General features: G+C 34.9%; 1 protein-coding gene across 1 annotated transcript in view; it reads right to left on the bottom strand.

Annotated features, from left to right (window-relative positions):
* Positions 1–21,486, bottom strand: part of EMC2 (ER membrane protein complex subunit 2) — a 37,400-nt gene extending 15,914 nt beyond the window's left edge. The window contains exons 1-5 of the mRNA XM_054590397.1: positions 21,420–21,486; positions 14,197–14,310; positions 13,590–13,654; positions 11,542–11,627; positions 4,671–4,728 (exon numbers count right to left, since the gene is read on the bottom strand). Of these exons, the coding sequence (XP_054446372.1) occupies positions 4,671–4,728; positions 11,542–11,627; positions 13,590–13,654; positions 14,197–14,310; positions 21,420–21,459 (363 nt within the window). The 5' untranslated portion in view covers positions 21,460–21,486. The remainder of the gene's footprint in view (positions 1–4,670; positions 4,729–11,541; positions 11,628–13,589; positions 13,655–14,196; positions 14,311–21,419) is intronic.
* Between the last annotated feature and the right edge of the window lie 6,167 nt (positions 21,487–27,653).

The following is a 27,653-nucleotide window of genomic DNA, read 5'->3' as shown; positions in this document are numbered from 1 at the left end:
GTGTGATACTGTTACATTACAAAATTGCATGCTTATGATTTTGTAATAAAAGATTTTGTAATTAAGAAAAGGAATGTTATTTGTGCCAGACCCTGTACATGTAAATTTTGAAAGTCTCAAGAATTCATAAGGAGGTAGAAGTTCTAAAAGTAACTCAGTCTTAAAATCTTTAGGAAAAGGAAAATATTAGACTTGAAATGATGCCTTATTTGAAGTCCTGAAAACAAGTGAGGAATGAACATATAATTAAGAAACTAATTAATTTTGGACATATAATACCTAACTTCAATCCAACATTATTATTTGAAACATATTTAATTGTTTATTCCTTTCATTTTTCAGGACATTATTTCTTCTACAGGCAATATGGCAGCGCACAGAATCCAGGTTATGCAGGTGGTGGGGGAGAAGAATTGAATCCCAGCTGTCGCCTCTTACCAGTTTGCTAACCAAGGGCACAATATTTACTGTCCACAAAACTCAGTAACACCACCAATCTCCAAGTATCAATGTAAAGCAACTAACACAATACTTAGAAAATAATGGTATTAAATGAATGCTATCTTCCTTCCTTTTACCTTTGGTTTGTGCTTAAGCTTTGTGTTTTAAGCCTTGCCAAAAGCTCTACCTATAAGATCTTTAAAGAACTGGCACGGGTTTCAGGTTTACTTAATTTCATATTAATATCTTGCCCCAAACCTTACAGGGTTTGTACCAGCTAAAACGAAGTAATTATATACAGTGAAACTTGTTAAAAATATTCCAAGTTTCACAAGTCAGGCAATGTCAAAATATAAACATGAATAGCAACTAATACTTCTGCAATCACAGTAAGAAGTCTGGTATGAACCTGTAATGGACACCATTAGGGCCAATATGAGTTTTGTGTAGAAGGGTGACTAAGAACACCTAACATCGTTTACCTCATTTTCTCAGCGATCTGACAGCAGAACCATTCCTCTGCTGTTGAACACACAATATTTTTAGGTCAGCTAAACTGTTAGCTACAGAATGGTGCCCATAACTCTGGGAAACGTGGCACTGTAAAAGCATCTTCATCCTTGACAAAAAGGTGTACCTTGTCCCAAAAATAAGATTTCAAATACTTGACATATCACAATACAGTTCATAATTCAAGAAAAAAAAATCTCCTTTTGAAATAGAAAATTGGTCTAAAAACACAGTAATTATTGTACTTTCTTCCTGTAAGGCATTCATTTAATAAGTATTCATTGAAGGCCTACCATATGCTAGGCACTGTTCCACGCAATGACCTAATTTTTTTCCTCAAGGAGATTTCAAAGGATTAAAAGTCTACCTTTATTTTAAAAGCAAGTAAACAAAAAACTGACTGTTGCTGGGGTAAACTGTAAGGCATAAAAGCTCAATCAAGTATTGGACAGTGAGCCTGGTCCAATACTCGATTCTGATAGGGCTAGTAACTAAAATTTTCACACTCAAGAGTTACTCTTCTAACATGACATTCACATCTAAGTTTTAATTATTTGTATACTTGTATTGCAAAATATACTTTCATCCATTTCCCCTAACCCCTCCAATTCCACTTTTTCTGGGCTTAGATCCCCATATCCTCAACCTCTGGTCTGAGACAGAACCACCTCCAAATTACTCATTTTATCTCCTTTCACCTCCTTCAAACCATCTCCTATATAACTTACAAAGCTATCTCTAAAATGTCTGCAGGTACTTATTTCCCTAATCAAAATTTGACATTATTCTTCATTTTCTAAGAATAAAAATTAATATTCTGAAGCATGACATATCAGGTTGTTCACAAATGCAGAACTCCTTGCTGCATCTCTAGTCGCGCCGCACAGTGAACCAACCCAGGTATAAAACATCGTTCCTCGGAGCCTTCGTCTCCCACAGAGTCACATCAGGCGGGAAGAAGGGGGGTTCACTGGGCAGAGCACCAGAACCATGCTCTCTCTTCAACCAGAACAGAAAGACATTTCATTTGAAAAGGTATTAAAGGAGACAGTTCAGAAAAAGAACCACAAATGTCTTTTTAAGCATATTAAAAGATATCCAACATCACTCATAATGCAAATTATAGTAAGGTGACATTTTAAGCACTCAGACTGGCAAAGTTAAAAACGAAAATATGCTCTGTGGGCGGACACAGGGAGAGCATCACTCCGGCACATCACAGACGCGAGCGCAGGTGCCTAAAAGCAGCGCTGGGCTTCTTCACCTTTGGGGTAACAATGTTGTTTGGTAAAAAGAAACTATGATGCCTTCTAAATAATAATCTGGCTATTTAATATAAAGAAAGCCTTTCCCTACTACATTTTATTAGTTCTAAGTCTTACACTGTTTTGGTATCTTCCTCAATGTCTACCTCAGTAATCTCTATGAATACAGAAACAGAAACTGGGTCTTCACCCTCAGTAATAGCAACACTTCAGTGACTCCTGAACCGTAACAATCATTTACAGCTGGACAGAAGGAACTGAGGGAGGATTAGATAAAAATAATATTTGATGAAAGAATAATACATTTAACAAAGCTGAATTTACTTACCTTGCTTCAAAATGTTTACCTCACAACTAGGGATTTAGTTACTACCATTTCATATACAGTCTATTAGGGGAACCTTTTGGATTTCTCTTTTAGCCAGTTTTAAAGCCATTAAACATAGAAAGTACTACAAAGAACAAATATGTACATATTATTTTAGATCTTGAAAAAGTGAATTAAGATATCCTCAATTTTAACTGACATTAAAGTAAAATACTTGACTCCTAACTCCAAGAAAATAAATTATAAGCTATTAATTTCTACCTAGTATGGGGAAAATACAGAAGGCTAACTTTTTTCAGAAACTTGATTTCATTTTTTTAATATTCAGGGTGGGGCAAAAGTAGTTTTACAGTTGTGAGTACATGAAACAATTTATCCTTATATTATTATTTATTAATTGTATTATTTATTAGTATTATAACTATAAATCTACTTTTCCCCCACCCTATATGGTGGGAAAAACTGTGGTAAACTTTAAAACTGTGGTAAAGTCTCATACCTGAAATAAGTACATTACAAAATCTTCAGAAAAAAAGAGTGCTTTTTTTCTCTCTCCCCAGAAGCACTCTCTTTTTTTAAGGGATTATTTTATTAAGATAGATGGCAAGCTATTAGGATAGTTCAGAAAATTACTCAAAACTTTCCAATTTTAACTCTCATTTTTAATTGGAAATATCTAGACAAAACTAATAGGAGCTGTTTCTTATTTCGGGGGGGGGGGTACTTTCTTGGTTGTTGTTTTGCGGGGGGTTTTTTGGTTTGTTTTTTAGTAACAGGTAGGTTAGTAGGTCTGCCAAAACATTTCCCTGAATTTTCCATATTTTTAGAATCTTCACAAAATAATGAATCCTTGCCATTCAAATATGTACCAAAAAATAAGTTTCCTTGGGGTGGGATAATACTAACTACACAAATATAAAACATTTCAAAATATATATATATGTCAAATCACCACATTTTATAACAAACTTGCATAGTGTACTGGTCAATTATATCTCAATAAAGCTGGAAAAAACCTCTTTTAAGCAATAAACAGAAATATTATTATAGAGTATCAAAAAGAGCAAGCAGAAATTATAGATTTATGACCAATGAATGGCTGGTTTAATGCTATCTAGAAATTGCACACTTCAATATTAAGTCATTTCTCAATTTAGCATATATAATTTACCTAAAATGAATCAAGTTACTAATGTTCAATTCTTAAATATTTCTGCACCTTATAATCCACAATCATATATGACTTTTAAGAAAATGTGCATTTTAATGAAATACTGCCAAACAAGAGAAAACCATGTTTTTGCATTGCGTTAATATAAGAATTTTTCCTTTTATAAAAGGACAATACAAACTCAAACTGGTTTTCGTTTAAATATTCTGAAAATATTTTTCTTTTAGCAGGTGTATGTATACATGGACATAATATAAAGCATTAAAAATGCCTTTACATTTATAAAGTTTCTCTTTAACTTTTCACTTAATAAAAAGTAAATCTGGGAAGCCATTGTACAAATAGTAAACTAAAATGTTCTCAACAATAAAAAAAATTTTTTTCACCAGGATATTTTAAAAACAAATAACACTATGTAAGTACATTCAGAACAAATATTTTGACCAATAAACTAATATAAAATTTGTTAAAAATCAGGATAAAGATATTTATATTTTTTTCTTTAAGTATACTTACATATGATATAGTAATTCTTATTCAGGTATAAGTCAGAAGAAGCAAATCCAAAACAAAACATCTTCATTCATTCCATACACTAATTACTGAGATGACTGCTTTCATTTTTCATTAAGATAACTAAAGTGTAACTCTACAAATGAGTCAAGTTACTATTTCATAAACTTCAACAAAATATTACAAAAACACTGAGCTCTACCAGGTTTTTTCACAAGCACATAAAATTCTCTTCTCAAATTTCAACTAGCTTCTTTCCAGTAAGATATCTCATAAAAAGTTTTACTTAAGAGTTTAAATCTATCGTTTTTAAATGGCCTGTCATGCAATATTTAAAATAAGATAAACATGTTCCATATGTATTTTTCCATTACTTCCAAAATGAATTAATTTTGCCTTTTGAAATAAACTAGACAATCTTCAGGACAATCAGCTAACTTACAGTGTTAGTTGGATCTTCATGTAGAATTCGATCATATAGCTGTATTGCATCATCATATCTATTTAACAAGAAAAAGAAACATTAGGAATCATGACCTTAAATTTAGTGACAAATACTAAATACAGAAAAAAATTAAACTGGCAGTGCTTTAAATGTACTTACAATTGCTATCCAAGTTACTTCCAGTATTCATATAATAGTAAAAGTTTGCTATGGTGTCATTTTTTTAAATGGAAAAAAGTAATATATAAAGTACTTCCAGAAAACTTACTTCAAATACATACTGATTCAATTTGGCCTAAATAAAAAGGTAAAAACTAGCGGCACAAAGAGATATCTTTGTGGTCTTAGATATACCCAGAATTACAGCCAATAAAACATATGAAAAAGTTTAGTTTTAACAAATACATTCACAAGGAAATGGTCAGAAATTCTCTATGTATTAATTCCCCTTTAATGAATATTTATAATAGCTTTCATTAGTTGACCTGGTTTACTCCATTAAGCCCCTATTAAGTATGCATACGTAATTCTTACTCTTTGCTGGGATAAAATCTCATAAGAGAAACACTTAACAAATTTATCAAATGAAAAAATAATCAAATATGACAGCATATAACTAAGATGCCAAAATTAACATTATGTGATAGAGAACCAAAGTAGGAATACATTAGAAATAACATAGAGAACTTCACTTAAATATATACTCTTATATATGATCATCTTGATTAGGATGTAGGGAAACAGCTGAGTGATTCTGAAATTCCTAACAATATTGATAACCCCTAACTCCCTTCCTATCAGTCTCTCCACTTCTGAATACGGATTTTTAAAGAAAGCAAAAAACAATGTTTAAAAACTTTTACAGCAGTGTTTCTAAAACTAGGAACAGCATATAGTCTTGGGATTTCTTCCAAAGTTCTCTATGGGAAATTTTTAATTTTGTATTTTTCTCTAAATGATAGATAAGAATACTCTGTATCATCATGTGACCCATCTTTCAACTATACATTGTGGCACCAAAAATGCATTGCCCAAGCCTGTACTAGTGATTATGATCATGCTAATAGGTAAGGATACTTTAACTATAGCACACTACTGAAAAAAGTAAAAGCAGACTTAATTTGTAAACATGTCCATCCTATGTGAAAGGCAAACCACATCGCTGCACACTAAGTCAATCAGGCTTAGCAGTAGTTCAAATAAAAAAAAATAGTTTGGACATCAAATACATGGCAATATAACATTTATGTATGTAACATTTACATATGTAAGCCTCATAAAAAACTACAACTAAATAAAAAAAAAGAAAAGAAAATCATTAAATAATAAAACAAAAAACAGGTATACAAAACAAGGACAAAATTAATGCTACAGACCAGGGATTCTCAGAAGACATTATGTGAAAATCACCTGGGAATCTTTTCCAACTATATCTCTGGAAAAGATCAGAAATGACAGAGAAAGATATGAAACCATTCACTGTTTTATAGTCATACAAAGACTATACACATAAGGAACTAATACCTGGTTTTATATTTGAACACTTATGTAGAAACTGAATGTGACGGTTAATTTTATGTGTCAAATTCGCTCACCATGGGGTACCCAGATTAAACATTATTTCTGGGCCTGTCTGAGGGTGTTTTAGGATGAGATTAGCATTTGAATCCACAGACTCAGTACAACAGACTGCCTCCCCAATGTGGGTGGGCATCATCCAATCCCTTGAGGGCCTGAATAGAACAAAGTGGAGAAAGGAGGAATTCAACCCTATTTTACTGCCTCACTTCTGAGCTGGAACATCCTATCTCATCTCCCCTCTATCCCTCAGACTACAATTTATACCATCGGCTCCCTTAGTTCTCAGCCTCCAGACCTGGACTCAGACTGAATTATAGCACCAGCTTAGCTGGGTCTCCTGCTTGCAGATGGCAGATCCTGGAACTTCAAAGCCTCCAATATTGAGTGAGCCAATTCCTCATAATAAATCTCCATTTATATATATATAGTTCTGTGTGTGTGTGTGTGTGTGTGTGTGTGTGTGTCTGTGAGTATGTATATGTGTGTGTGTACATATACATACATATACATTTGGTTCTATATTTTTTTTATTGTTTCTCTAGAGAATCTAATACATTCAAAGTCCACAAAAATTTACCTTTGGTCAACAATGTTCTAATACCCACCTGTCTTTTCACCTACAGAGCTTTTTAAAGAAAATCTGCACTATACCTCTAACAGACTGATTTCAGGAAAGTGGGGACAGCAACTACGTATTTTTTTTAATATTCCACAGATTCTAAGGTACAGTATGACAATCAACAATTAATAATCCTATTTGACAAAGACACATACAACAACCACTTTTTCAGATAAAAACATTAAAGCTTTACTAAACAAAATGGTGATATGAGTGTCAATAAAGAATAAGGTTTAAAGAAATTAAAGTTCACTGGGTGTCTTAGAAAACCTGAATTAACACTTAATAGGAATAAATTATTGCTACCATGTCAATATTCTGTATAGTTGGGAAGGGGTAGAGGGATAGTAAATATTAAAATGTCTGGTTTGGAATCTAGTACCTCTCAAATCCTTACAACATAGTTTTTAAAATCATTCATCTTGGTCTATGGAATGTGTTCTGCTATTCATATATTTTAAGAATGGTCTAGGAATTCATACTATTTGAGATAAAACAAAAAGTGATAGTAAGTAGAACACTGATTCAGGAGCAATCCCTACAGATTTCTTCCATTCTGTCCTCTGATTCAAAATTAGTTTCTGCTTACATAATCTAATATTATTTTATTTACTTTTCTTTATCTATGCTCTTTACTTGCTTACAGAGAGGATCCAAAGAGGTTAAAATGTACACATACACAAACATATAAGCCCAGGAATGAAGGGGTTGAGAAAAATTATATCAATAAATTCAACTTGAAAAAAACTACTACAATTGAGGTACAAGTTAACCATCTTACCTAAAACACCATGCTGAGAAGGTGAGCAGTGACAAGCTGATCCTAAAATTCATGTGTAAATTCAAAGGACTCAAAACAGACAAAATAATCAGCAGGGGGTGGGGCGGGGAGAACAAAGCTAAAGGACTCAACAATGACCAATTACAGAACTTAACACAAAGCCACAGAATCAATACAGTCTAGAGTCAATGTGGTGTGGTATATGATAAACATATAGATCAATGGAATAGAACTAAATGCTGGGAAATTAACCCTCACATTTACATTTAATTGATTTTGAACACGGGTGCCCAGACAAATAAGGAAAGCACAGTCTTTTCAGTAAATGGTGATAGGACAACTGGTTATTTACATGAAGAAGAAGGAAGACTGACCTACTTCACACCATAAAAAATATTAAAATGTGTTAAACACCTAAAAGTAAAAACTAAAACCATAAAACTCTCAGAAAAGACAGGTGTAATAGTTTCTGGATATGACACCAAAAGTAAAGAAAAAGAAAATAAACTGGACTTCATAAAATATCAGAAACTTTTGTAATCAAAGGACATCATTAAGCCAGCGGTTTTCAACTGTTGTTCCATAAGAATTTCTAAAACATGTAATACCTGACTACTGAGTCAGAGTCACTGACCTCTTTTCCTTTAGATGTCAAATAAAAAAAACGACAACAGCCAACACAATAGCCGTTTGGTGTGAATGAATCAAAACTATACCATTTTTTTTTTTTTTTGTCAGAATGGCAAAAAGTATATTTTTTTGGTGTGCCACAGAATTTTAGTAATTAGTTTATGTGTACCACAAGATGAAAAAGGTTGAAAATCACTGCACTTAGCAAATGAAAAGAATTCCAGAATACTTTTGCAAATCATATATTCAATAAGGATCTTGTATCTAGGCTATATATAAAGATCTCTTACAACTAAATAATAAAAAGACAACCTAATTCAAAAACAAAGAATATGAACATAGTTCTCCGAAGTAGACACAGAAATAGTCAATAACTTTATGAAAAGATGCTCAAGATTTCTGGTTCCTGGAACAGCATGTAAAGACCTTAGAAGTTGTCTCTCCTGTCCTCACAAGAAAAAAAAAAAGCTAAACAAACTGAACAAACCAAAAACTCTTAGGTCGATCAGAGAATTAGTCACAGGGCAAACTGTTGCCCCTCAAGTTGGAAGACAGGTAAACAAAGATAATAACAGCTTATTAAAGTACAACATTCCATTAAAAATGTTAGAAATAATAAACAAATTCAATAAAGTTACAGGATTCAGTCAATATACAAAAAATTAGTTGTTTCAATACACCTTTTTTATCTCATGGCAAACAAAATTCTGTAGCACACCAAAAAATATTTTTTGTTGACCTGACAAAAAAATGGTATATTTTGATTCATTCACACCAGACAGCTACTGTGTTGTTGTGATTTTTTTATTTGACAATCTAAAGGAATAGAAGTCAGTGTCCCATCTAAATAGTCAGTAATAGTGAGGTATTGCATGTTTTAAAAATTCTTGTGGCACACCAGTGTGCCAGAGCACACTGGTTGAAAATCACTAATATACTAATAATGATTTATCAGAAAGAGCAATTAAGAAAACAATCCCAGTTACAACTGCATCAAAAAGAATAAAATAGCTAAGAACAAATTTAACCAAAGAGGTAAAAGCCCTGCAAACTAAAACTATGACATTGATGAAAAAAATTAAGAACAAATAAACTGAAAGATGTATGTGCTCATGAATTGGAAGAACTAATGCTGGTAAAATGTCCATAGTATCCAAAGCAAGCTACAGATTCAGTGCAATGCTTATAAAAATTCCAATGGCATATTTCACAGAAAAAGGACAAACAATTCCAAAATTTGTATGGAAACACACAAGACCCCTAATAGCCAAAGCAATCCTGAGGAAAAAGAACAAAGCTGGAGGTATCATACTTCCTGATTTCACACAATGGTACATAGCTACAGTAATCAAGAGTATGGAATGGGCATACAAACAGATGCATAGATCAATGCAACAGAATAGAGAACCCAGAAATAAACCCACACATATATGGTTAATTCATTTACAACAAAGAAAGAATACACAATAGAGGAAAAATAGCCTTCTTAAGAAACTGATGAAAAACTAGACAGCCACACATAAAAGAATGAAACCAGACCACTACCTTACACCATAAACAAAAATCAACTCCAAATGGATTAAAGACCTGAATATATGACCTGAAACCATAAAACTACTAGAAGAGAACACAGCAGGTAAGCTGGCATGGATCTTAGTGACGATTTTTTGGATTTGACACCAAAAGCAAAGGTAGCTAAAGCAACAATAAACAAATGAAACTGTATCAAACTAAAAAGCTTCTGTATAGCAAATAAAAACAGCAACAAAAGCAAGGTACAGAACAGAAGAAAACAGAAATCATATACCTGATAATGGGTTAATATCCAAAATATATAAAGAACTCATACAACTCAATAGTAAAAAAATAATCCCAGTAAAAAAAATGGGTAGAAGAACTGAACAGACATGTTTCCAAAGAGGACACAGAAATGGCCAACAGGTTCATGAAAAGATGTTCAATATCACTGATAGTCAGGAAAATGCAAATCAAAACTATAAGGAGATATCACCTTACACCTGTTAAAATGGCAATTACCAAAAAGACAAGACACAGTGTTGGCAAGAATGTGGTGAAAAAGGAACCTTTGTGTGCTGTTCATGGGAATGTAAGCTGGTACAACTATGGAAAACAGTATGGAGGTTCCTTAAAAATTAAAAATAGAACTACCATTTAATCCAGCAGTTCCACTTCTGTGTATTTATCTAAAGGAAACGAAAGCACTATCTTGAAAAGATATATGCAACCCCATGTTATAAGAGCATTATTTACGATGCACATGACATGGAACAACTTAAGTGTCCATGGACAGATGAACGAGTTTGTGACATATATACAATGTGATATTATTCACCCATAAAAATGAAGGAAATTCCGCTATTTATGACAACCTGGATGGACCAAACAGACATTATGCTAAGTGTAGTAAGTCAGACAGAAAGACAAATACTGTATGATCTCACTTATATGTGGAATCAGAAAGAACTAGAACTTACATATACAGAACACAGATTGGTGACTGCCAGAGGTGGGAGTAGGGGGCATGCAAAATGGGGGAAGGGGGTCCAAAGGTACAAACTTCCAGTTATAAAATAAGTCCTGGGACTGTAATATACAGTATGGTTGCTATAGTTAACAACACTGTGTGGTATATTTGAAAGTTGCTAAAAGAGTAGATCTTAGAAGTTCTCATCATAAAAAAATAAAATGTATCACCACGAGTGGTGATTGTTAACTACTATAATTATTTCACAATACATATATGTATATACATATATCATTATGTTGCACACCAAAAACTAATACAATGTTATGTGTCAATTATATCTCAATAAAAAAATAGCTTCTATACCTTGAGTGCCTATGAGAGTCCTAAACATATATTATTACTAATTTTCAAAAAAAATCCTGAGAAGTTGGTAAGATTTTTGCTTTACAGAGGAGTGTGACTGAAAAACCCTTAAGTTAAATAATTTGCTAGGGAAACAGCTAATAAATCATAGAATCAGGATTGGAAGCCAGTTCTTACTACAAAGTATAATCTCAGTTTCACAAGATCAGAGATGGTGAAGGGTCAAATTATATGTCAAATCCTATTTACTGGGAGTGAAGGCCAGGATTTACGCTGAGTAGCAGCCTGTCAGGAGCAGCAGATCTTGCACCATCAATGACAATGCCGTAAATGTAGAAGACTATGAAGGCAGGACCCGTGTTTGCCATTTTAAAATGGCATCACACCGTTTACAAGGTTCGGTTACCTTTCCATGGCTTCGAATCTCATGCCAGTCAGTCGCTTGACTCTGTGACTGCCGGGGAACTGTCTTCTCAACTCCTGAAGACAAAACTAAAACAATACCTAGTAAGAAAGACTTGAAAAGTACTAATTACATTACATATACTAAACGAGCTACAAGGAATGGCCTACATAAGTCTTCAATGTATTTTCTTAAATAATTTCATTGGTATGATCCAATGACTTGAAATGAAATTAATCTAATGAAAAATGGGGTGAAGAGAGAACTCTGAAATTACAGTGAGAAAAACAATCAGTTCTCAGACACTAACCATGCTAATAACTGGGACAATGAGCAGGTCATGTGTCTACCAGTAACTCTTCAAATACTACTACCATATTACTACTCCTTAAAAATTGTCTGCATAATGTACCAGGCCCCACTTATATGCCTCCAACAGTTTCCTAGTATTTTCTTCCTAACTATGCATAAGCATTCTTTGGATAAAAATTGAGTTCTTTGGAAGTACTCTCAAGAAACTACTACTACTACCACCACCAACACTTTGCTTAATTTCTCCCTGTTAAAATTACATAATAATCTTGTCAATACATACATCCTGATTTGGGATCATAAAATACAGACACCATATCTATGAAGGAACAGTCTCTTTTAAGCAAATATCCATAATTCACCCATCAACTCAATAAAAAAGTCAAATATTTATTGAGCACCTACTATGTTATCAGCAATATGAGGGATTATAAGAGTCTTAAATGTGTTAGAATCAGGATAAGGATAGATGTGTTAGAAATGATGAGGATTATAAAAATGGTCCATTCTGGTGCCCTAAAGCATAAGTGACCAAAAAATGCCTTTAACTAGTGAAGAAACTATTAACTAGTAATAGAAGCACATGAAGATATATTCTCAAACTGTGTGCCTGAAAATTTGCCACGCTAAGACATATATTAAGGTTAGTCAGAACTGAAAATGATGTTCATTTATTTCTTGGTCATCATGCAAAACTCATACTACTAGGTCACTCAATCAGGCTAACTGTGTAAATATTCTGAAACATTAAAAAATAAATACTGTTACAAAAAAACTGATCTAATTTGATCTACTGATTTGTTTATCAATATTATGACCTAATCTGGTCTAATGGCATTTGGCTATTTCAAAAAAAATTTTCAAAATTTCCCTCAGAATACAAGCTGCGAATTCTGAGAATATTCAAATAACTATGTCACACATTCTAAAAGTAATCCAAAAAGGTTCTGTGGAACACTTTTTACCACTGACAGCTCCACTACAATTATGTGTAGAGCCAACCTAATGTAATTACCTTGAAAAGGATAATGTTAAGTCAGCAATGCATATGTTCTCCTGGTATTTCTATTTTCTGTTTCTATATAATACTTTTTGGCTTAAATGAGGAAGGAGTATGAAGTAGTTTAAGAAGTCAGAATTATAAAAACAAAAGAAGAGAAACCTCTGTTTCCTGATTTACAAAATAAATAGGATGATAATATTAAACACAAATCAAGAAATAATTGTGAAAAGCAAATAAAACATGATGTAAAGCATTTAGCATAGTACCTAGCAGATAAGTGCAAAATATAGCTAGCTATTATCATTCTCCTACCTTAAAAGCAGTATTAGTAATTCAAGTCATGCTCTGTATATGTCAGGATTTTATAATTTAAGGTACACATTTACAATATTGCAAAACAGTATTTAACAATATATACTATGAAAGTCATTCAACAATCCAAAAGATAAACTTGTTTTAAACTGTTTATTATAAACTCTATAATATAGCATAATTCACCCAGTAAGTGGATCACCTTCACCAATTAATTTAACCTCTTCAGTAAAACTGGGATACTAAATAATCTACTTCTCAGAATTGTTAAAAAGATTTAAGAATACACTGTGATCAAAGTGCATACTTAATCCTACTATAGCTATAGAAAGCATTCTATACAAGCCATATACTAAGTCTTAACTGCTTATATATAACCCATAAAGTATATTAAATATAAAATATAATTAGTTTAAATACCTACCAATGCCAAGTCATCACGACCATAGTCTAGAGCTGCAATCATCACCTGTTCATATATGATCCAAACTAGATACATATAGAGAGAAAAAAACTAAATTTACCATAAAAATTTCCCAACAGAAAAGTAGAAAATAAATTCTTCCTGTTTGGTATTTTAGAGAATAGTACTTACAACTGAAAATTGATTTACTGTACTGTATCAGCAATTAAGGAAAGAAAGCATCCTTACATACCTTTAGCAATGTGAAATATTTACTATCTTACAAGTAAAAAAAAAAAACAAAAAAAACCCCACAACTCCAATTATCTACTACCCTACTACCTTTACTGTTCTAAACGATTCTTTATAAAATACATTTTCACCAGACCAGGACTACAGCCCTGTGAGCTTTAAAACAAAAAGGGCTAGTTGATAGCTCACCACTAACAGCAATTAGAAAGCCTTCTCAAATACAGTACCATTAGTCTTCCTGAGAAGGTTTTTAAAAAGTGACAAATCAGATAGATTGCTATGAACATCAGGAAAAAACACAATGGATGATGGTTTTAAAAAAAACTAAGAGCGGTAAACAAACACATGCTGAGGATAAATAAATTAAAAAACTTACTGTCATCTCCAAGCTTTGAAGCATATTCATTGATTAATTCCTCCCCAACTTCTACAATTTGCTCACTATTTCTTGAGTTTTCTTCTCTCCATTTTCTCATTTTATCACGCATTTCTGAAAACAAAAAACTTGTTATTATGTATACCATATTTTGCCATGTACAATGTGCACTTTTTTGCCCAAATTTTTGAGGGAAAAATAAGGATGCATATTATACAATGTTATAATGATTATGCCATAGGTATAATACTGGCTATAATAATCCCATGTATAATGCACACAAAAACATGCATGTGCATTATACATGCAAGTGCATTATACACAGCAAAATACAGTATATTTGATCAATGTTAAGAAATTGACAAAATGAAGTCTTTTTTTGGGTAAAGAAAATAAACTCACACTAATTTAAAAGTCCATGTATCTCAAATTTAATATAGCATTATGCCAATTTAACAGGAAAAACAGATCCTTTGGAAGACTACAAAAGCATTGTAATGGATGTTACTATTTAAAAGTAATGAATGGCATGGGTCCACTACAAAGATCCTCCATCTCTTTAAGCAATTACCTATCTTAACATTTTTGAGGTTACAATGTTCAGAATTTGATAAAAGCTAGGGATTATTTTCCCAGAAAAATGAATAAAGTTATACATAGAAATCTCAAAAATTCAAGGTGTTCCTGAATTTGGCAAACTGTCTCAAGAATATAAAATTTTTCTATCAAAGTATCCTATTAAGCTATCAGAACTGAAGGGTTATTCATCACAAAACTTCATGACATTACTACAACAATACATAAAATATATAAAGACACACAACTATGCAAAGGAAATAAACAGCTAAAAATTAGAAAAGACATTTTTATTGTATTTACAATAAGAAATAAAATAGATAATGTAAAATAAGAGCAAAAGCACTAGCAAACAACAAAAGTCAAGAGAACAACTTGGCATAATGTAATACGATAGAAAACTTGAGTTTTGAAGAACAGCATTTTGATAATACTAATAAAGATAGCTGGGGGGGGTGGGGGGTGGGAAAGACTACCTAATCCAGTAAACAAAAGATTCTTTTATATCGTTAAGGTAGAATTAACTGTCCAATTCACCAATCACCTACATGCCTTCTTACCCCATCCCTGAAAATCTTACATACTCATCTGGATTACTGCCTTCTTCCTTCTACAAAGATGTTGAATAGATTTTAAAAGTTTAATTACTTGTCAAATGAGTTAAATACACAATACATTAGGCCCCTAGAGAATAAATATAAGAGAAGCACATGGGATTTTCACTACTTTTATATGTATTATCTAAGTCCCTGTAGTTCAAAGTCTATAAAAGACCACAAAAAATCATCCTAAGATGAAAACGGACCCTAACTGAATCTATAAAAATGGTCTTCAAAAAGCATTACAAATTAATATACAGTTAATTCCTTCTCCTGAAACCTAAAAATCATCCTGACTCTCATTCTGCACAGGAAATAACATTGACTTGAATCTTAAATGTGGAAGAAGAATTCAGCAGGCAAGCAGAAAAGAAAGTTACTTCAAACAGAAGGAACCCCTCTTGGGAGCCAGAATTAAAGACACAGAGTGGGGTCCGGGGATGAGTAGGTAAAAAGGAAGAGGACTGAGTTTCTAAAAGGCCTTATAGTTCATGCTTAAGAAGTAAAGGGAGATTTTTGAAGGTGCAGGTGAACTAAAAAGAGAAAGGAGCAAAGTAGAAAATGGCATCCAAGTTCTTCAGATAAATTTTAAGTAAAACAAAGAGAGAGAATGGGAACCTAAAGGTCAAAAGAGACTTTTAAAATTTATTCAACGTTATAGAAATTGACAAGACTAACGTATAATGTTTCAGGATATACATTTGGACAACAAAATTATTTTAAAATGAAAGCAGGTATTGACTTAAAAAATCAGGATAATGATTCCTAATGAGGGGAAAGGGGAAGCTATCATTGGGATGAGGCACATAGAAGGGACTTCTAGGAGGGACGGCAAAGCTCTCATTCTTAACCTGGGTGGTGATACCACGGGTGTTCATTTTGTAATAAATAACTTGGCAGTAAATTTCTTCTGTGCAATTTTTGTTTTCATTTTATTTTATAATAAAAAGACACACTGAAAGAGGGAAGGGCGGGAAAGGGGGAAAAGAAGGGGAAGGGAAGGCAAGGAGCGGGGAGGGAAAAAGAGAGAAAGGAGCACAGTCCTTTAAAATACAGATGAAAGAAAACCATTTGCCTTTTACCAAATTAAACATTGATAAACTCAAAAAATACTAAAGGTGAGTTGCAATATAATTTCCTTGAAACTCTGACATGGAAATTTATTAATGGAACAGTTTTAAAATACAGAGCTTATGTTTGCTAGAAATGATCTCAAATCTGTCATAAACCTGTTATTATATAATACTTTATAATCTGAAAATCAACCGAAACCACCAGGGAGATATATTTCCTGAGCCTGGTTAAAAACATATGGCTCTTGACAGGAAAGTCCCCAAAAACAAAGATATAATGTAAAAGTATTAGTAAATACAAATCCTTTTCAGACAATGGCAGCTTGAAACTCGTACACACACACACAGCATCTCCAAGCTTTATCCCATTAAATCAACTCATCAAATTATATAGCTTGCATAGTTTTAACTGCTAAAAGAATGCATTAGCAACACTGTCACTCATTTAATCACTATATAAAACTAATGTTGGAAAAAAACAACAAAATCTATTCATTTTGTAAACAGAATTCTGAAACAAACAGTGCTATTTTATTTAAATCCAGTGACATGTATCTGACTAAAAGTATTCTTTTAAAAATGAGATCAGAAAAGTAGGATTAAAACAAGGCAGGAGTATACTGTCTATCTGTAACGCTGCTAAGTTTACTGTGTAAACCCTAGTGTCTTTATCTAATCTACATTTTCATACACAGGTAAGATCTGTTCCTACCCACTGAACACATCTGACACCAAATATGCTGTGGGTCATTTTCCCCACACCAACCAACTCTCCACATCTCTGAACACCAACTCGATGTTCAATAATTCAACTCAATTTTGGCACCAAGTACAGGGAGTTAGCATTAGACCTCGCAGGTGAAGGGCTCAGTCCCACCAGCTTGCCCCCACCCACTTCAGACACCAATCACAAGTAAGGACCATCTCCACTTCTGACCAACTGGCTATGAAGTCCAGGTTCCTCCAACCCCCCGCCACTCATCATTGCTGGAACGGCTCACAGAACTCAGGGAAGTGCTTTACTTGCTATCATTGGTTTGCGATAAAGGATACAACTGAGAAGAGCCAAATGGAAGTGAAGAGCAGAGGCACGTCCATGTCCAGTTTCGGCCCGTCACCCTCCCAGCACCTTAACGTGTTCACCCGCCTGGAAGCTCTCCAGCTCCTGTAGCTTAGGGGGTTTTACAGAGGTCTATTCTACAGGAATGACTGACTCACCGGCGATTAACTCCACCTTGAGGTCCTCTCCTCTCCCAAGAGGCCAAGCGGTAGGCTGACACTGCAAACCCTTAATCATGCCTTGGTGTCTCTGGTGGCCAGCCCCCATCCAGGAGCCATCCAGCCACCAGTCATCTCAATAGGGTACAAAAAGACTCAGTCATCACTCCAGAAATTTTAATGGTCGCTCAGGAACCAAGAACTAAGACAAAATATTTTAACAGAAGATGTTTCTATCCACCCTACCACTCGGGAAATTACAAAGGTTTAGATTATTTCAAAAGCCGAGGAGCCCTGGCCGGTGGCTCCGTTGGTTGGAGCGCTGTCCTGTACACACAAAAGCTGCAGGTTCAATCCTGCCTTCCCGAGGCAACGGATCATGTGCCTCCCGCACCCCCGACCCCTGGTCTCTCTCTGACCTCTCATGTCTTGTTCTGCACTGTATCCTCAAGAACTAGAACAGAGCCTGGTACAAAATAGTCAAATGTATGTTTAATTAATGTTATTTAGCATATAGGCTAAATAAAGCTAGGTGTGGCTGAGATTGCCCAAAGACGACATTTAACCTTTTTTTAGAGCTCTTTGAAGTTGTTGAGACCTTTGAATCACCTTTTCCCAAAATAAGTATATGTTTCCATACATTCAATTTTACATATGATGTCAGGAGAAATTCACAGACCACTTAACACCTATGTCTGTATCAGCAAGGAGTCTATTTATCTCAAGTTTAATAACCCCCAGCAATAAATTAAGAAGAGAGCTAAGGAAGGAAGCACTGAGGACACCAAAAATTAAAAAGCGAATAGATGTAGAGAACTAAGCAAAGGAAAAGTCTGATAAAATGGGAACTTTAATGTTATTAAAAAACCAAGGAAAGAATTTTTCAGAGAGGGTAATCTGCAATGACAAATGTACTACAGATGTATGAAACACATACATACATACATACATTAGACCTGGCATAAGGTCTCCTTAGAAACCATATTGTAGTGATAGAGCATAGAGACAAGACTGTGGTTTGAAGAACTAGATAAAAAGAGAGGACATAGAGACAGTATTATCAAGTAAAATTCCTTCATTTTTAATTTTTTTTCCAACAAATATTCATTTAGTGCCTACCACATGCCAAGCATTGTGCTAGGCATCCTATCCATATCCTGCCCGTATAACGTATTCTCAAAAAACCTGACTACACCCTCCTTGTAACTCTCTTTCATGCCTCCAAATCGCTAATAAACCTCAATAACTTTCAACTGGCTGAATAAATAAACCATATATTCAACTTAATTCTATAGAACCCAAGAGACTAGGAGAATATTCGACAAACAAGTGATCACTTTTCCTATCACAAGAATTACAGTACTCTGAACTGACCATTTCCACAACTTTAATTCATGATACTACGCAATGGTATTCTTAAGGACACAGGTCCAACTGACATTTCCTCCTAAAAAAATATGAACAAAAAGCTATCTCTGGGAGTCCTCCCATCACCCTTTCACATTTTAAAAATCTGTTACCGTAAGTCTCTGAAAGAAAAATCTCAACTGCTCTTTCTTAGAAGTCCCCTAAAAGAGAATTCTGGGAAGGTCTTTCTAAACCCTTGTTTCACAAATAAGCAAACCATATCTTATAGTTGAATTGCCTAAGTCTATCTAAGATACTAAATTATTCCAACACTAGAAAAATTACTTATATTCTTTTCTGTAAAAGTATATTAATGTTTATTATTAATCAATTAACAATTCATTTAGTCAACAAATAATTACCGTGTTCTTTGTATTTGTCAGGCACTGGCAAATACCAGAGGCCTGGTCCCTCCCTTCATTCTAGGAGAAAAAATTTTAAAATGGAACACAATAGGGTAAGCGTTTCCAGAGTATGGAACCCCACAGTCAAAGGACCAGGGGAGGGTTTTGTTGCTTGTTTGGGTTTTTTTGTTTTTCCTTTCCTTTTTAGAATATTGGTGGAAGGATGGGGAATGGCTGTGGGATGCTCAAGGAAAGCTCTCTGAAACATGCGACCTTTGAGGGAAATTTTGAGAAATGATAAACTATAATGGGGGCAAGAATGGGGCAATGAGGGAAGAACACTCCTAAGAACACGTGGCCTGCCCTAATACAAGAGAACCAGGGCACATTCAGGGAACTCAACAAAAGCCACCACTGCCAGCTCGGTAAGAGGGAGAATAGCTTAAGACAAAGCTAGAGCCATGGGTAGGAGCCAGATCATCTTTTTATGCAGCACTTTGTTTAAAAGCACTTCAACATGCTTTCTTTTTTGTTTCTCAACAAACGTGTTACTCTAAATCTAATTAAATCACCCCTTTTCATAATGTCCACAGGGTATTCCCAGTTATGTAATATAAATCATATTGTCTGGTAGTACACATTTACTCTTTCCTTAAGATTACGTACTTACTACTGTCATGTAAGAAAACTGTATTGACTATGACTTCAAAATGGCACTTTCTAAAAATAAAGAACATGATATATTCAAAACGTTTTTAAAAAGCATTAAAAATAACAGTCACATACCTATCATTCAGCGTAAGAAATATATCCTGACAGGTCTTTTAAAACTACACACTGACAAGTTTGTCTTCTCCATTAGACTGTGAACTCCATGAAGGCAGGGACTGTGTGTGACATGATTTCATAAATCCAAGATCTAGCACTAAGCACTTAAATCTTTTGTTTTATGTGATGGACATCTCCAATACAGGTAGAAGCACTGAGGTTCACAGTGTGCTAGAGGCCACAAAACGGATAATAAATCATTAAATTCGGCTCGACTGTAAAAGAATTTTACCTTTTCCCATACATGTTTGCAATTTTGTCATACGGGAGAAATTGATTCACCATAACCTTCAGTATATATTACCAGGCCATTGTTGAACCATTGGAAAGACGGCATTCCTTGAACAAATAACCTATTGAAGTCCACTATTAAAAGCTGGGGATATAAATATCAATTACTGAAATTTCATGCGTTAGAAAAACTCAAGGCTCATTTCTCAACTATGTCTCCCGCTTAAGTTTTTGAGAGGGGGAAAAAACTGGAAGTTTGCTTCTAGTCTTAAAGAACACACTCCACCTTATATTAACCTACAATGGGGAGAGAAGTCCATCACACGTGAGCACATGTCCAAGACAACCAGTTCTTTCCCCCCTCAGAAAAGGAATTCCTGGTAGGGAGTAAGAAAGAAGTATGTTGTATGTGCAAATGTTTCCAGGAGGAGTGGGACAAGGAGTCATTAAAAACGGAAGAAATCAGAAACTCCGCTCTGAAGGGAACGAAATGTAAAGGAGCATGCACGAGAATAAGAGCTGTTCATGAGGCTCCTACACACCTTTCCTGCACAAAGTTGTAACCCTTACTACACGGCACTAAATTAAAAGGCCTTATAAGTTCTGTATTTCTTGACTGCAAAGAAGCTTCGGCAGGAACCTATTCCTCCTCCTCTGCGCCCAGCAGACCCAGGGTCCTCCCGCCTCATCATAGAAGCTGCCCTGGGACCTTGGATTGGCGCGGAGGTAGGTCTATCGATGAACATAGGCGGTGAGGGACACCGCGGACATCAGTCTATGGCCGGCCAGGGAACAGATCAGTCTCGATCACCACCTCAGTGCGGCCCGTTCAGTGAGAGTTCCAGTGCGGAAAAGAGGCCGGGGAATTCAGCTCTCCGAGGGCAGTAGGTGTCCCCCACCGCGTCCCATAACTTTCGGTCTTCCCGCGCCCGCACCACCCGTATTACCTTCCCAAGTGACATCGTAAAGCTCTGAAACCTTCGCCATCTTCTCAGAACCTAGAGGCAGCTGGGTGAGAGGGAGGGGAGACGCGATCACGTGACCTGTGACCGGGCGGTGGCGGATTACGATACCATCTTTCATTGGTGGAGAGAGCGGAGGGGGCGGGATCCGCCGCGCACGTGTACAGGGCTCCACGGAAGGGCTGTCGGGCAAGGGGGCGGGGGGGCGGGGATCTGGGCGGTGCGCGGTGAGCCGGGACGCAGTCCCGCAGCAGAGCGTGATTGGTGTAAGGTGTTTGTTTTACGTGAAGCTTTAACAAATACTAGGGTTGTAATGTACACTTCTGATCGTTCGTTTTTCTCTACGTAGGTGTTTATCCTCTTCCCTTTCGCTAATCAGTTCCTTGTCGTCGTGGCTTGCTTCAGGGCAACGTTCTACCCGAATCCCTAATTTGTTCCCAATTTTATTCCTTCCGTTCGGAATTCAGTGTCCATTTCCTTTTTAATGTTCGACTATACTGATGTACTCCAAACGTTTTGTTAAGACTCTTTGAGAGACTAAGTGGGATTCAGCTTTTGCACGTTATGTACTTGTGGTCGAGGTCTTCTTTATGTTACATTAATGACTTTGTGCCATCCCATACCGCTCCTCGTAATCAGTGTGCCTGCCACTCTAGATTTAAAACTTCGTAAGAGCAGCCAGTATGTAAGTGTTTATAAATAAATGAATAAATACTGAATAAATGGACAAATGAGACCATTACAGCCCCTACACTTCCCTCCCCTTAACCTTACGGAGAAGCTTCCTTCCCTATCCTTTCCCAGCTGGCTAATTGCTGTCAGGAACTTTTGGACCTACACAGTGAGAAATGGCCTAGAGGGAAACAAAACAATTTGAGGGTCTTAAGCATATATTTAGTATTTGAAGCAATGAGACCATGAAATTGTAAAGGGGGACTGTGTAAAGTGAGGGAAGAAGGCTAAAAATTCTGCTTACAAGCCACAGTTACGAGTTAATGAAAAGAGGCAATAGGCATATGAGAAGAAAAGACCGTCATTTCCCGCAAGCTAAGAGAGTATAGTGGAAAAAAAAGGTGGGGGGGACTGTCAATGGCACTAGCCACAGAGAAGATGCATAAAGATAAAGAACAGTGAATTTATGAATTGGGATTAAATTCTGAATAAATGTCATTCTCTCCAGACTAAACATTTTTTAAAAAACCGTTCAAAAAATTAAAAATCCTCGACTCAGAAATTCACATATTCAAATGCTTCAATAAAACAATCTCGTATGATGGAAAGAATAACTTATCAGACAGAATCCAGGCTGCACCATTTAGTAACTGGTTGTTGACTTTCAGAATGTTTACCTCTGACCATTAGGATTGCTCACATATAAAAAGAAGATAATTATATCTATATAAAAAGAAAATATTTACCTTGAATTGTTATCAAGGTTAAAAGAAACTGCATGACATTCTCATGGAGGTGCCAGTTTTGTGGCAATAAATACCACATATATGTTAATGAGTCCCAAATTCATAAATCTCATAGTTCTTATGTATCCCATGACACCCAGCTCTGCTTTCTTGAAATACTCATTTTGATGGCTACCAAGCATCTCAAAGTTAACATATCCCAAACGGAACTCTGGATTCCTGACAATTCCCCCAAATTGTTCTTCCCTATCCCAGTGGTGAAACCATCTTCCTAGTTGCACAAACTAAAATTCAAGGAAGTGTCCTTGATTCCCTTTTCTTGCCAAACATGCTATATCCAGTCTATCAGCAAATTTGGCATTGTACTTCCAAGACATTCCTAAAATCTATCTAATTCCTTTTCTCTTCATTGCTACTACCTTACTCTAAGCGACAACCATGTCTCACCTGAATAACTAATAGCCTCCTAAACTCCTTAGTTTCATTTTTGCTGTGTAAAATTTATTTTCCATACAGCAGCCCTACAAGTCTAGGAAAAAAGAGAGAAAGGAAGGAGGAAAGAAAATCAGACTACAAAGTTCTTTGCTTACAACTCTCAAATGGCTCTCCCTGGCAATAAATACGTACTCTAAACACTTAACCATATAGTTTACACGGTTTTACTCAGTCTGGCTGCCTCCTACATCTTTTGCCTCATCTCTTACCATTCTCGCCTCACCCCTAGCTATTTCCACCTACTTCCTGTCCCTCAAACATGCCAAACTTCTGTCTGCCTTGGGTTTGACATTTGCCCAGCTATTCTTTTTTTCTGGAATGTACCTCTCTGCATCTTGAAATGGCTGCCTTCTTTTTGTCATTCATATCTCCGATTTAAATGTATCTACTCATGCAGAGTCCTACCCTGAGTATTCAATGAAAAGTAGCCCTAGTTAATGCCTGTTACATCATTATGACACGTAACTATATGATATATATTTTTACATATTTTCTGGTTTTTTCCTTTATTATAGAAGCTCCTTGAGAGTATGTACTTTGTCATTTTAACCTAGGAACATCCAGCCTAGAAAAACACCTGACTCACAGTAAATGTTTATTGAATGAATGAATGAATGAATGAGATAGTCAAAAAATGACAGTTTGTTTTAGTGATCGTTAGGATAATATTTCATAGTAGTACACATATAAACTCTACTGTTTGGTTATGGATAGAGTGTTTTCTTTTTATATCTGATGCTTTCCTAAAAGTTATAATTTAATGAGTGCAGGGACCATGCTAATTCATTTTGTATTTCCTAGCTTCTCACAAGAGTATGTTGCATACACGTGCAAATTAATATTTGCATTAAATTGTTGATACCCAACATTTTGTTGGATTTTTTGAGGGGGTGAAAGCCCAAGAAGATGTCTTTTAAAAACTTAAGAATTGATATTAATGATTATGACTAATTGAGTAAATGTGTTCTAGTCACTTTAAACGCCCTTATACTTATATGACACTAGGTTGAAAAGGTTGTTTTCAGAATTCTTGAGAAAGAATATAGAATAATTCCATAGATTTAGAAGATACTTATGATTCTTTAGAACGGTATTTTTTAAAGGTTTTTGCTTGCAGCTATATTATAGAATATATTTTATCTCATCATATAATATGGATACATATATATAAAATTGAAAATTTACAAACTAGCTTTATAATGTGTCTTGTCCTCTATATTTTCTACTCAAATTGAGTCAGTTATATTTTATTTTATAAAAATATTAGCTGTGACCCACTAATAGGGTAATGACCCATATTTTGAAAAGCACTAATGAACCCTGTATATTTCCTAATCTGAGACCCTGAGATGAAGTGAGTTTTCTCAAGTTCTTGCCACTAGTAGGTAACAAATATGGAAAATTCATATAGAGAGATGAATTGTTAGATCATGGATAAAAGATGAGGTATATACAGAAAAAGATATGTTTAAGGGAAATTTTGTCACCAACAGTACTCTCTGAAGTGGGGAAAATGATTGTTTATATATTGTAACATTTTAATTATCTAATAAAACCTACTTTCCTCGCACAGTCAAGAAAAACTGGTATGTCAGTGACAGTATTCATCTGTATAGTCTTTAAAATTTTATAATGTAATTATAACTGTAAAAAGAAATATCTTTTATATATAAACCATACCCTGAAAACATAAACATCAATCATACTTTCTATAAATCCACCTTTACAAGATGTTCTCATAGTTTTGCCTTCACCCTCTTACCCCTTTGAAAAAGTTTTCATTCACATATGTTAAAAATATATAATCCAGTTTCTCAGATTGAACATTGCCCAAATTGCCAAAATGTCGAGGAAATGTCCAAGCAGCTATATATTAGACTATGCCTGTTAGACACCAGTGGAAGCATTATCTCATTTAATGATCTTAAAAAGCTCAGTGAGAAGGACACATCACTGTGGTCTATGATATGCTTTTCCTAAATGTGATGCTTTTTTTTTCCCCCTGCATGGCCATGTTTGAATAGTTAGAATCATAATATGCATTGTAATGAACTAGGGTCAGAAAGGAATAACTTTAAACCCACATTTTCTTTGAGATGGAATAAGCTTTGGTTATTTATCAAGCCAGACTGGCCCACAAAGTACCTTAGAATGCTTCTCTTGTAGTGAGGGTCTACTTAATCCATTTTATATCTTCAGGCATTATAAAAGAATAAAACAACTTCTTAAGTTTAATAAACCTGCACCATTTATGAAATGAACATTGTATTTAATAGAACATCATAACTGATTTTGCAGTATTCAACATCTTTATCAAATTGTTGATTTAGAGCATATTATCTGCTTTGTGCTGTCCTAATCATAGTGAATTAAAGTAACCCACATTATATAGCACAGTTTATACCATAACCTGTATTTACTTTGACAATTACCCATCAAAGTAAATCGGTCTCACTACAACTCTAAAACTTACCATAGCTACATGGACAACAGTGTGGTGATTGTGGTGGAGAGGAGGGTCTAAATGGTAACGGAAAAAAAATACAATAAAAAAAATTTCACCATAGATTTTAAGTCATGTTGGTGTTTCTAAAGAGTGAATCATAACCATATCCCTTTGTATTTAAGGGAAAATATTACTTATTTTATCTTCATTCCATTTCAATAGATTTTCACTGTGTAACACATTCACATTTGGAATGAAGTTTTCCTTAGAGTTTTATTTACCAAGAGCCAGATTAACATGGAATTGTTTTAGGAACCTTTTGAACATTGTTTTTTATTACATTTTTAAAACATTACGTAACTTAATATGTAACCAAAACACAAGAACGTATGCCTCCTTTGCTGACAGGACCATAGCATTTAAGCATTTCTAGTTTTTCCAAGTTTGCCGTCATTTGCAATATATATGTTTTAAAATGTGCCAGCCATTTATTTCATATCCAATTATATTATTTTAGAAAGCAAAGGAGAGCCTCTGGGAAACATTTCTAGTGAGGTCACTTTGGTTCTTTCACAGTAGAATTCGCAAACTGATAATTGCCCCTCTGTGCCATAGTTGTAACAGTGAAAAGGAAAGTGCATCCAGAAAGAGTACACCCAGAATTTCTCCCACATGGGCAATAAATTAGAACTGTTTCTTTTTGAGATTTATAACCGCACTTGAGTCCACTTTTTCAGGCAGTATTTATTTAATTTCCCCAAAGTGCGTATTCTGTTCTGGTACACACATACATCTGTGCATATGTAACAGTCCTTGTGCATAAATGCGTTTTTGTAACCATCCTTTTTGGGTACCAAACCTCCAGGAATTCCTATATTCTGGAACTGTTACCCACATGGTCTATGGAGCCCATCTAGGCTCCATTTTTCACAACAACTATAACTGAACTCTGTTTAAAAATGTTTTAAAAAGTATTTATTCACAATAAGCAAATTGTGTTATAGGTAAGTTCATGCAAAAATATGCAGTCTCTCTCTTCGGTGGCTTGGTAGCTCCATTGTAGCCACAAGTGAGTAAGTTACTTGCTCACACTTGTAGTGCTGAGGTATCTTACCCTTGCCGATCAGGCCATAGGTCATTTACTTTACTGGTCATCTTTTTCTTTCTATGGTCATACCGACCAGTCTTGCCCGTAATTGGCTAAAAGGCAAATAGACACATTGGGCATTAAGTGGCCAGCTCATCCTTCAGATCACAAATCATGAGCTCTCTTGAACATAGGAGGACTTATTTACTCCATGAATTTATTTGGAAAAAAGAGTAGTTTCCTGGCAGGATATCTGTAAAAAAGCTGCCCACTGCCTAAATCCATTCTATCAACCCCATCCATCCCCACCTCATTCCTAAGGATACAGCACAATCTCAGTTTTGTTTTAACTTTAGGTAACGTAATTTTAAAAAATTTACTTGAAACCCTTTATCTGAAATCTGTGAGGTAAGGAACAATATAGGTGTGCTCCAAAAGATGTCACTGAGTTTAAATTGCTGCCATCTCACTAGAAATTCTTTCAGCATTTTAATAACCTCCTTCTACTCATTGTGTTTCTATTAAAGATTTTTTTTGCATCTTTTAATAATGGATTTGACCATTTGTTCTGTGAGTTGGGTGGAGGCAGAGATAGGCAGAGGGGGAATGATTTAAGTTGATGTAATTTTTTTAGCAATGGCAAGATTATGGAATATTAAATATAACCTCAATCTAATCATGGGAAAACATCATACAAACCCAAGTTAAGAGCAAAAATTACTGACCAGTACTCATCAGGGAGCGGTCTTGGCATTATATATTGCTTTTCTAAG

This window comes from Pteronotus mesoamericanus, unplaced genomic scaffold (genome assembly GCF_021234165.1).
Source record: "Pteronotus mesoamericanus isolate MK-2021 breed Mesoamerican mustached bat unplaced genomic scaffold, CSHL_Meso_final scaffold_174, whole genome shotgun sequence".
Taxonomy (NCBI): Eukaryota; Metazoa; Chordata; class Mammalia; order Chiroptera; family Mormoopidae; genus Pteronotus; species Pteronotus mesoamericanus.
Note: the sequence above shows the minus strand (reverse complement) of the source record. Positions and strands in the feature narration are given on the sequence as shown.